Source organism: Oncorhynchus kisutch, linkage group LG15 (assembly GCF_002021735.2).
Source record: "Oncorhynchus kisutch isolate 150728-3 linkage group LG15, Okis_V2, whole genome shotgun sequence".
In the NCBI taxonomy this organism is placed as follows: domain Eukaryota; kingdom Metazoa; phylum Chordata; class Actinopteri; order Salmoniformes; family Salmonidae; genus Oncorhynchus; species Oncorhynchus kisutch.
The window spans coordinates 85282038-85294537 of record NC_034188.2 but is presented as its reverse complement, the minus strand read 5'-3'; the positions used below and the strand labels follow the sequence as shown (position 1 = coordinate 85294537).

The window sequence follows — 12500 nt, the reverse complement described above, 5'->3', positions numbered from 1 at the left end:
TATTTTCAATGACAGCCTAGGAACTGTGGGATAACTGCCTTGTTCAGGGGCAGAATGACATATTTTCACCTTGTCAGCTCAGGGATTCAATCTTGCAACCTTCCACTTACTAGTCCAACTCTCTAACCACTAGGCTACCTGCATCTAACCACTAGGCTACCTGCCTCTAACCACTAGGCTATCTGCCTCTAACCACTAGGCTACCTGCCTCTAACCACTAGGCTATCTGCCTCTAACCACTAGGCTACCTGCCTCTAACCACTAGGCTATCTGCCTCTAACCACTAGGCTACCTGTCTCTAACCACTAGGCTACCTGCATCTAACCACTAGGTTACCTGCCTCTAACCACTAGGCTATCTGCCTCTAACCACTAGGTTATCTGCCTCTACTGCCTCTAACCACTAGGCTAGCTGCCTCTAACCACTAGGCTACCTGTGTCTAACCACTAGGCTACCTGCCTCTAACCAATAGGCTACCTGCCTCTAACCACTAGGCTATCTCGCTCTAACCACTGGGCCATCTGTTTATAACCACTAGGCTACCTGCCTCTAACCACTAAGCTACCTGCCTCTAACCACTAGGCTATCTGCCTCTACTGCCTCTAACCACTAGGCTAGCTGCATCTAACAACTAGGCTACCTGTCTCTAACCACTAGGCTACCTGCCTCTAACCACTAGGCTACCTGCCTCTAACCACTAGGCTATCTGCCTCTAACCACTAGGCCATCTGCTTATAACCACTAGGCTACCTGCCTCTAACCACTAGGCTGCCTGCCTCTAACCACTAGGCTATCTGCCTCTAACCACTAGGCTATCTGCCTTAACCACTAGGCTATCTGCCTCTAACCACTAGGCTATCTGCCTCTACTGCCTCTAACTACTAGGCTACCTGCCTCTAACCACTAGGCAATCTGCCTCTAACCACTAGGCTACCAGCCTCTAACCACTAGGCCACCTGCCTCTAACCACTAGGCCACCTGCCTCTAACCACTAGGCTACCTGCCTCTAACCACTAGGCTACCTGCCTCTAACCACTAGGCTATCTGCCTCTAACCACTAGGCTATCTTCCTCTAACCACTAGGCTATCTGCCTCTAACCACTAGGCTACCTGCCTCTAACCACTAAGCTACCTGCCTCTAACCACTAGGCTATCTTCCTCTACTGCCTCTAACCACTAGGCTACCTGCCTCTAACCACTAGGCTATCTGCCTCTAACCAATAGGCTATCTGCCTCTAACCACTAGGCTACCTGCCTCTAACCACTAGGCTATCTGCCTCTAACCACTAGGCTACCTGCCTCTAACCACTAGGCTATCTGCCTCTAACCACTAGGCTATCTGCCTCTAACCACTAGGCTACCTGCCTCTAACCACTAGGCTATCTGCCTCTAACCACTAGGCTATCTGCCTCTAACCACTAGGCTACCTGCCTCTAACCACGAGGCTACCTGTCTCTAACCACTAGGCTATCTGCCTCTACTGCCTCTAACCACTAGGCTACCTGCCTCTAACCACTAGGCTATCTGCCTCTAACCACTAGGCTATCTGCCTCTAACCACTAGGCTACCTGCCTCTAACCACTAGGCTATCTGCCTCTAACCACTAGACTACCTGCCTCTAACCACTAGGCTACCTGCCTCTAACCACTAGGCTACCTGCCTCTAACCACTAGACTACCTGCCTCTAACCACTAGGCTATCTGCCTCTAACCACTAGGCTATCTGCCGCACCGTGGCTTTGACTTGTTGTAACTTACATTGCTGTTCTTTAGTTTAAAGTTGTCGTCAATCTCATCAGCACTGTCGTCATCATCTGACACCTCCCCCTCCTCAACATCCACAGACAGGTAGGGAGGGAGACGCTTCCCCTGGAGAGCGAGAGAGAGAGAGAGAGAGCGAGAGAGAGCGAGAGAGAGAGAGAGAGAGAGAGAAAACAGAAAATTCAACTAAACACATTTGGCCTTCTCCTTATTTGAATACCTGTACACCATTATAAACATCCCAACAGTAAACTCCACCCCCAACCTCTCACACAGACATTCCAACAGAGACATTAATGGCCTTAACCTGGCGCACAGAGAAAACACATGAATCACAGTTTTGCTCTCAACACAGAAAAAACACCCCTGCCTGACTCCCGGTTCAACCCGTACCAACCAGCTGTTACTGTCCAGGGCTCCATGTAGAACCCTCTACTGGAGGTCCCCTGACCTCTTTGGTACTGAGAGTTTGTAGAGCCCCCTCTATCTAAACCCCACCATACTCTCCACCCCCACATACCCCCTGCCACTGATGTGCCTCCACTCCTGTTAGGCTCCTAATGTTACTAACCTTTGCGCAAAGGTTGTAGAGGGCTTTACCTGCCACCTCCTCAAACTCCCCCAGGCTAGGAGTGTTAACATCAAACAAGTCCTCCAGACCCCCTTGCCAGTCTCCAGTCTCTGCCGTCACCTGCAGTGGCGGAAACATTGGTGCCCCACACTCCCCTTACCAGCTCAGACAGTGCCTCCTCGACCTCCTCCAGGAATCTCTCCAGCAGCCTAAGAGACATTATTCCTGTTTGTTGTGCCAGGACTACCTGGGATTTCCACCCCTCCTCTCCCAGCAGTCGCAGGTCACCAAGCCTTAGTAAGCCCACTGCCATCAGTTGCCTCTGCAGGGTGGCCGACTGAACCGATCTCAAAGGGATGGCTGGGTTGTGGAAGGTAGGCTCCTCCCACACCCAAAGCCCAGGCTCCACCCCCTTCTTGTGAGGGCCTTAGCAGCTGCCAGGCCTTCAGCACTGCAGAGTGAAAATCAGAGAGACCTGTTGTACTCAGCCTCATGAGGAACAGCTGCCATGCCCTCAGCACTGCAGAGTAAAAATCAGCCTCTCCAGCCTCATGAGGAGCAGCTGCCAGGCCTTCAGCGCTGCAGAGTAAAAATCAGCCTCTCCAGCCTCATGAGGAGCAGCTGCCAGGCCTTCAGCACTGCAGAGTAAAAATCAGCCTCTCCAGCCTCATGAGGAGCAGCTGCTGGTCCACCTCTAATCCACCAACTCTCCTCAGCAGTGTGCATGCAGGTTCCCTCAAGCAGACATCAGTATGGTACAGCAGTCTCTGCACTGCCTTTAGTCGGAAAGCAGCCACCCTGCTCTTCAGTTCCACCAGGCCCTGACCTTCTTCGTGGACAGTCATGTACAACACTGCCGCCCTCAGCCAGTGATGGCCCGACCAGAAAAGTCCACCAGCTTGCGTTGCTGACCGGCGGGGGGGCTTGAGGACAGCCAGTTTATGCCACAGGGAAGATGCCACCAGGTTGTTGATTATCAGAACCCTTCCTCTATATGACACTTGGTACAGGAGCCACCTCCACCTGGCCAGTCTTGACACCACTGCCTGTGTCAGCCCCTCCCAGTTCTTCCTGACCCATCTCTCTGAGCCCAGGTACACCCCCAACATCCCCCCATGCCCCACATAACAGAGCTTCGAACTTGCCCCAGTTTGTTTACCTTAGCTGACGAAGCTCCCTCGTACACTTTAAGAGTAGTCTCTAGTGCCTGCATGTCCTGACCATCACAGAAACTTCATCTGCATGTGCTGACACTGCTATGCCTGTCAACACACCCATGCCTGTCCAGCACACTCCCTGCAGTCTCCTGCGTAGCAGGCCCAAAAAAGGCTCAATGGCTACTGTATATAACTGTATATGCCTTCTCTTGATCTAAAGAGACCAGTCCAAAGTTCACATTAGAATCTCACGACAAGTCCAACATGTCCCTGATTGAGAACACGGTGTCCGTGTATGAGCCTCCCGGTACAGAATATGGCTGGTCCTTGTGTACTATAGAGTCCAGATCGGACTTCAGTCTGTTAGAGACGACCTTGGCAAATATCTTGTAGTCCGCACAGAGCAATGCCACAGGCTTCCAGTTCTTACGTTCCCTTTTTGGGGCATGAGAGTTAGAGCCACCCGATGTCAGCTCATAGGAAACTCTCCTACCCTGACGCATTCACGCAACACTCAAAAAGTCCCGTCCAATTAGTCCCCAGAATTTTTCATAAAACTCCACTGGGAGTCCATTGACCCCCGATGCACAGCCGGGGGACATCTGGGTTACGGCCTCTGCCAGTTCATGGGACAACAGATGAATGTCCATTTTATCCCTCTGTGCCAGAGAGAGCTTGGGGAGTTCTGCAAACAAGACCTGAGCACACATATGATCATACATTTCTGCCCTATACACCTCAGTATAAAACTCCACAGTCCGCTCCCGCATCTACCCCACCACAGAGGTCACCCGCCCATCCGACAGACGTAGACAACGCATACCCTTGGCTTCACCACTCTGTCTTTCCAAACCAAAGAACAAGGAGCTGGGAGCATCCATCTCCTTGAGCATGGAGAACCTAGCTCTTACAAGTGCTCCCTTTGCTTTAACCTGGAAAAAACTGCCCAGGTCCCTACGTAATTCAGCTAAATTAGTCTGGAGGCCTACATTGCCTTGCCCCACCATCTCTACCTCCATCTCACTAATACAACACTCTAGTTCCCCCAATACTCTCCTAGACTCTGAGAATGAAAGAGCTGTTTACTGTTGACAGAAAAGCCGAATTTGGACTTTCCCCACATCCCACCATTGACTAAGAGACTCATACTCCTCTCTTTGCTGCCTCCATGTTTCCCATCTTGTAAGACCTTCACATTAAACTTCCAATAGGAAGCCTGCCGAGGCCCTGGTGAAATAGACAGCCGAGCCATGGTTATGTGGTGATCCAACCGGGAGAATGGTAGAACCCAAGAGCCTACTTCTCTGATTCCTGGACATGTAAAACAGAGTCCGTGCTGCACTCACACTAGTCCCAAAGACCTTCACCCATGTTTACTGTCTTGTGTTGGGCTGCACTCACCTTAGTCCCAAAGACCTTCACCCATGTTTACTGTCTTGTGTTGGGCTGCACTCACCCTAGTCCCAAAGACCTTCACCCATGTTTACTGTCTTGTGTTGGGCTGCACTCACCCTAGTCCCAAAGACCTTCACCCATGTTTACTGTCTTATGTTGGGCTGCACTCACCCTAGTCCCAAAGACCTTCACCCATATTTACTGTCTTGTGTTGGGCTGCACTCACCCTAGTCCCAAAGACCTTCACCCATGTTTACTGTCTTGTGTTGGGCTGCACTCACCCTAGTCCCAAAGACCTTCACCCATGTTTACTGTCTTGTGTCAGGATATTTAGTTCTCCAAATATCCAGTAGGCCGAACACCACTGAGCCTTTCTGTATTTCGTAAAAGCAGTTCCAGTCCCTGCCGACCACCAGCGTATCCTCTGGCGCTACCCGTGAGAGTTCCTGTCTAAGACACCCAAACATAACCCCTCTCTCTCTCTCTCTCTCTCTCTCTCTCTCTCTCTCTCTCTCTCTCTCGCTCTCTCTCTCTGTGTTAGGCGTATACACATTTATAAAGACAAAACTCATGTGGTAATTTCTGCTTTTTACAACAAGAAGCCTAACCATACACACCTCCTTTGAGGAGAACATTTTTACAGACAGCCCCGGTACAAAAAGGACTGCCAACACTGCACCAAAAATGTGTCCCATGGCTCAACACACTTGCCCCTTTCCACCAGAGCCCCCAATCAACTTCATTCACCACATCACTATGTGTCTCCAATCAACTTCATTCACCACATCACTATGCGTCTCCAATCAACTTCATTCACCACATCACTATGCGTCTCCAATCAACTTCATTCACCACATCACTATGCGTCTCCAATCAACTTCATTCACCACATCACTATGCGTCTCCAATCAACTTCATTCACCACATCACTATGTGTCTCCAATCAACTTCATTCACCACATCACTATGTGTCTCCAATCAACTTCATTCACCACATCACTATGCGTCTCCAATCAACTTCATTCACCACATCACTATGCGTCTCCAATCAACTTCATTCACCACATCACTATGCGTCTCCAATCAACTTCATTCACCACATCACTATGCGTCTCCAATCAACTTCATTCACCACATCACTATGTGTCTCCAATCAACTTCATTCACCACATCACTATGTGTCTCCAATCAACTTCATTCACCACATCACTATGCGTCTCCAATCAACTTCATTCACCACATCACTATGTGTCTCCAATCAACTTCATTCACCACATCACTATGTGTCTCCAATCAACTTCATTCACCACATCACTATGCGTCTCCAATCAACTTCATTCACCACATCACTATGCGTCTCCAATCAACTTCATTCACCACATCACTATGTGTCTCCAATCAACTTCATTCACCACATCACTATGCGTCTCCAATCAACTTCATTCACCACATCACTATGCGTCTCCAATCAACTTCATTCACCACATCACTATGTGTCTCCAATCAACTTCATTCACCACATCACTATGTGTCTCCAATCAACTTCATTCACCACATCACTATGCGTCTCCAATCAACTTCATTCACCACATCACTATGCGTCTCCAATCAACTTCATTCACCACATCACTATGTGTCTCCAATCAACTTCATTCACCACATCACTATGTGTCTCCAATCAACTTCATTCACCACATCACTATGTGTCTCCAAAATAAACAACACCTGTTCTTTGTTTTACATATTCCTCCAACACACTTCTCTTTCCCACATCTCTGGCGCCATTTGTCCTGAACGAGCCTACCCGAAGAGTCTCCATAAGAAGTGGGAGAAAAGCCAGCAAAGAAAGAGACCAATAGCAAAGCTCAAAAAGCCCCAGTGCCAGAAAAAAAACGAATAATCTAAACGGGGTCTGAAGGAAGACATTAACGCACTGTTGTGAAACGAACATCTTTCTGGTAAGAAGAGGGGCGGGGGCGTATGCCTTATGGCCAACGTGACATGGTGTGATGAAAGAAACATACAGGAACTCAAATCCTTCTGTTCACCTGATTTAGAATTCCTCACAATCAAATGTAGACCGCATTATATACCAAGAGAATTCTCTTCGATTATAATCACAGCCGTATATATCCCCCCCCAAGCAGACACATCGATGGCTCTGAACTAACTTTATTTAACTCTCTGCAAACTGGAAACGATTTATCTGGAGGCTGCATTCATTGTAGCTGGGGATTTTAACAAGGCTAATCTGAAAACAAGACTCCCTAAATTTTATCAGCATATCGATTGCGCAACCAGGGGTGGAAAGACCCTGGATCATTGTTACTCTAACTTCCGCGACGCATATAAGGCCCTGCCCCGCCCCCCTTTCGGAAAAGCTGACCACGACTCCATTTTGTTGATCCCTGCCTACAGACAGAAACTAAAACAAGAAGCTCCCACGCTGAGGTCTGTCCAACGCTGGTCCGACCAAGCTGACTCCACACTCCAAGACTGCTTCCATCACGTGGACTGGGAGATGTTTCGTATTGCGTCAGATAACAACATTGACGAATACGCTGATTCGGTGTGCGAGTTCATTAGAACGTGCGTTGAAGATGTCGTTCCCATAGCAACGATTAAAACATTCCCTAACCAGAAACCGTGGATTGATGGCAGCATTCGTGTGGAACTGAAAGCGCGAACCACTGCTTTTAATCAGGGCAAAGTGTCTGGTGACATGACTGAATACAAACAGTGCAACTATTCCCTCCGCAAGGCTATCAAACAAGCTAAGCGCCAGTACAGAGACAAAGTAGAATCTCAATTCAACGGCTCAGACACAAGAGGCATGTGGCAGGGTCTACAGTCAATCACGGACTACAGGAAGAAACCCATCCCAGTCACGGACCAGGATGTCTTGCTCCCAGGCAGACTAAATAACTTTTTTGCCCGCTTTGAGGACAATACAGTGCCACTGACACGGCCTGCAACGAAAACATGCGGTCTCTCCTTCACTGCAGCCGAAGTGAGTAAGACATTTAGACGTGTTAACCCTCGCAAGGCTGCAGGCCCAGACGGCATCCCCAGCCGCGCCCTCAGAGCATGCGCAGACCAGCTGGCCGGTGTGTTTACGGACATATTCAATCAATCCCTATACCAGTCTGCTGTTCCCACATGCTTCAAGAGGGCCACCATTGTTCCTGTTCCCAAGAAAGCTAAGGTAACTGAGCTAAATGACTACCGCCCCGTAGCACTCACATCCGTCATCATGAAGTGCTTTGAGAGACTAGTCAAGGACTATATCACCTCCACCCTACCTGACACCCTTGACCCACTCCAATTTGCTTACCGCCCAAATAGGTCCACAGACGATGCAATCTCAACCACACTGCACACTGCCCTAACCCATCTGGACAAGAGGAATACCTATGTGAGAATGCTGTTCATCGACTACAGCTCGGCATTCAACACCATAGTACCCTCCAAGCTCGTCATCAAGCTCGAGACCCTGGGTCTCGACCCCGCCCTGTGCAACTGGGTACTGGACTTCCTGACGGGCCGCCCCCAGGTGGTGAGGGTAGGCAACAACATCTCCTCCCCGCTGATCCTCAACACTGGGGCCCCACAAGGGTGCGTTCTGAGCCCTCTCCTGTACTCCCTGTTCACCCACGACTGCGTGGCCATGCACGCCTCCAACTCAATCATCAAGTTTGCGGACGACACAACAGTGGTAGGCTTGATTACCAATAACGACGAGACGGCCTACAGGGAGGAGGTGAGGGCCCTCGGAGTGTGGTGTCAGGAAAATAACCTCACACTCAACGTCAACAAAACTAAGGAGATGATTGTGGACTTCAGGAAACAGCAGAGGGAACACCCCCCCATCCACATCGATGGAACAGTAGTGGAGAGGGTAGCAAGTTTTAAGTTCCTCGGCATACACATCACAGACAAACTGAATTGGTCCACTCACACAGACAGCATCGTGAGGAAGGCGCAGCAGCGCCTCTTCAACCTCAGGAGGCTGAAGAAATTCGGCTTGTCACCAAAAGCACTCACAAACTTCTACAGATGCACAATCGAGAGCATCCTGGCGGGCTGTATCACCGCCTGGTATGGCAACTGCACCGCCCTCAACCGTAAGGCTCTCCAGAGGGTAGTGAGGTCTGCACAACGCATCACCGGGGGCAAACTACCTGCCCTCCAGGACACCTACACCACCCGATGCTACAGGAAGGCCATAAAGATCATCAAGGACATCAACCACCCGAGCCACTGCCTGTTCACCCCGCTGTCATCCAGAAGGCGAGGTCAGTACAGGTGCATCAAAGCTGGGACCGAGAGACTGAAAAACAGCTTCTATCTCAAGGCCATCAGACTGTTAAACAGCCACCACTAACATTGAGTGGCTACTGCCAACACACTGTCAATGACACTGACTCTACTCCAGCCACTTTAATCATGGGAATTGATGGGAAATGATGTAAATATATCACTAGCCACTTTAAACAATGCTACCTTATATAATGTTACTTACCCTACATTATTCATCTCATATGCATACGTAGATACTGTACTCTATATCATCGACTGCATCCTTATGTAATACATGTATCACTAGCCACTTTAACTATGCCACTTGGTTTACATACTCATCTCATATGTATATACTGTACTCGATATCATCTACTGTATCTTGCCTATGCTGCTCTGTACCATCACTCATTCATATATCCTTATGTACATATTCTTTATCCCCTTACACTGTGTATAAGACAGTTTTTTTTGGAATTGTTAGTTAGATTACTTGTTCGTTATTACTGCATTGTCGGAACTAGAAGCACAAGCATTTTGCTACACTCGCATTAACATCTGCTAACCATGTGTATGTGACAAATAAATTTGATTTGATTTGATTTGATCTTACAAACTTTATCGGATCAGAAAAAAAAGCCTCAAGATGAACTTTTTTCCTCTTGGTCCCATTCAGGAACCTTGTCAGTTCCCTCACCGTGGACTTTGACCCCTCTGCTTGACTGGCTGTCAGCTACGGACCCATTGAGGAAAAGTCTGAAAAAAAGGCCTCCTCATCATCCTCTTCCTCAGACTCACTTTCCTTCTCCTCATCTCCATCTCCCATCCTGACCACCTGCCCTTTCTCTCTAGTCGGGGTCTCCCCCCCAGGACCAGGCAAAGGTCCCTTGGTGCCTTTAACTACACCAGTTTCTCCCCTCCCACCTCCTTTCATCTCCTCCTTTTTCCTCTTCGGAATGACACCTTCCTCCACCCCCCTAGTCGATTATCCTTCCCTACTATACTCTTCTCATCCACTAGCATAGCCTGGCTAGGCCCAGCCTCTTCTACACCACCATCCATGACATGACTAGACCCAGCCTCAGCTACACCACCATCTATAACCTGACTAGACCCAGCCTCATCTACACCACCATCCATGACATGACATGACTAGACCCAGCCTCAGCTACACCACCATCCATGACATAACATGACTAGACCACGCCTCAGCTACACCACCATCTATAACCTGACTAGACCCAGCCTCATCTACACCACCATCTATAACCTGACTAGACCCAGCCTAATCTACACCACCATCCATAACCCGACTAGACCCAGCCTCATCTACACCACCATCCATGACATGACTAGACCCGGCCTCATCTACACCACCATCCATAACCTGACTAGACCCAGACTCATCTACACCACCATCCATGACATGACTAGACCCGGCCTCATCTACACCACCATCTATCGCCTGACTAGACCCAGACTCATCTACACCACCATCCATAACCTGACTAGACCCAGCCTCATCTACACCACCATCCATAACCTGACGAGACCCAGCCTCAGCTACACCACCATCTCTAGCCTGACTAGGCCCAGCCTCATCTACACCACCTTCTCTAGCCTGACTAGGCCCAGCCTCATCTACCCTACCATCTATAACCTGACTAGGCCCAGCCTCATCTACACCACCTTCTCTAGCCTGACTAGGCCAAGCCTCATCTACACCACCATCTCTAGCCTGACTAGACCCAGACTCATCTATACCACCATCTCTAGCCTGACTAGGCCCAGCCTCATCTACCCTACCATCTATAACCTGACTAGGCCCAGCCTCATCTACACCACCTTCTCTAGCCTGACTAGGCCAAGCCTCATCTACACCACCATCTCTAGCCTGACTAGACCCAGACTCATCTACACCACCATCTCTAGCCTGACTAGGCCCAGCCTCATCTACACCATCATCACTGGCATGACTAGGCCCAGGCTCTGCTGCCTGCGTCTCATTGCCCCCTGCACCTTGACCTCGACTTCCCCCACTGGCGCTTGTACCCTCACCTTGTCTACGGCCTTTATGTGGGCATGCAAGGCTCTTATGCCCCAAATCCCCACACTCAAAACACCGTAGACTATCTGTGCTGGAAAACCTTGTGTAGAGCCCCTCCCCATGCCTCACTTTAAAATGCACATTTAGCTGTTGCTCATTGCTACTCAGAAACATGAACACTTGGCTCCGGAACGAAACAACATGCTTAACAGCATCTGCCTGAAAACCTGCCGACACAAAACCCACTAGCAAACTTACAAAAACAACTCGGCTCTTTCCTGAGGACACGAAATCCACTAGCAAACTTACCAAAACAACTCGGCTCTTTCCTGAGGACACGAAACCCACTAGCAAACTTACCAAAACAACTCGGCTCTTTCCTGAGGACACGAAACCCACTAGCAAACTTACCAAAACAACTCAGCTCTTTCCTGATTTGATCATCCGTAATAAACAGAGGCAAATTTGTAACTACCACCCTTGTCGAAGGGGTCGAAAGAGGTGAAATTGGCACCAACACACCCCTTACAAATATTCCACGAGCAATGAGCCTACCAACCAAATGTACTCTTTTCATGAACACAACCACAGCTTGGTTCATTCTGGAGAATGTATAAATTCAGCTCCTACCTGTTCACCAACTGCAAGCAGAACCTCATCCACCTTAACTCCATTCTCAGGAACACACCTGAATCCATGTCGTAACGACAGTGTCTCCTCCACGCTAGGCTGAGAAGCCATCGTGCACACCACACCTTCCAAACACCAGGAAACTAAAACTCTGTCCTCTTCCACCCAAACTCTGAAAAACCCTGTGGATACCGCTAAAACAAATAGAGCATTAACCCTCCAAGTTATAAAGAGAGGGAGAGAGAGATGGAGAGAGAGAGGGAGAGACGAGAGGGAGAAGAAGGGGAGAGAGAGGTGGGAGAGACGAGAGGAGAGAGAGAGGGAGGATGAGAGGGAGAGGAAGGGAGAGAGAGAGGGAGAGAGCAGAGGCAGAGAGAGAGCGAGATGGAGGGACAGAAAGGGGAGAGAGAGGGAAGAAGGGAGAGACAGAGGATGAGAGAGGAGAGAGAGAGGGAGAGAGAGAGGGACGAGAGAGGAGAAGAAGGAGGAGAGGAAGGGAGAGAGAGAGGGAGAGAGAGAGGGGGAGAGAGGAAGGAGAGAGAGACGGAGAGAAGGGGGAGAGAGAGAGTGAGAAGAGAGAGGAGAGGGAGAGAAAGGGAGAGAGAGGGAGAGAGAGAGGGAGAAGAGAGAGGGAGAGAGAG

At 49.5% G+C, this 12500-nt stretch overlaps 1 protein-coding gene across 1 annotated transcript in view; it reads right to left on the bottom strand.

The window, feature by feature from the left end:
- The window catches only part of plch1 (phospholipase C, eta 1), a 139681-nt gene that overhangs the window by 32584 nt on the left and 94597 nt on the right, over window positions 1-12500 (bottom strand). Inside the window, exon 11 of the mRNA XM_031791220.1 lies at window positions 1758-1933. Within this exon, the coding sequence (XP_031647080.1) occupies window positions 1758-1933 (176 nt within the window). The remainder of the gene's footprint in view (window positions 1-1757; window positions 1934-12500) is intronic.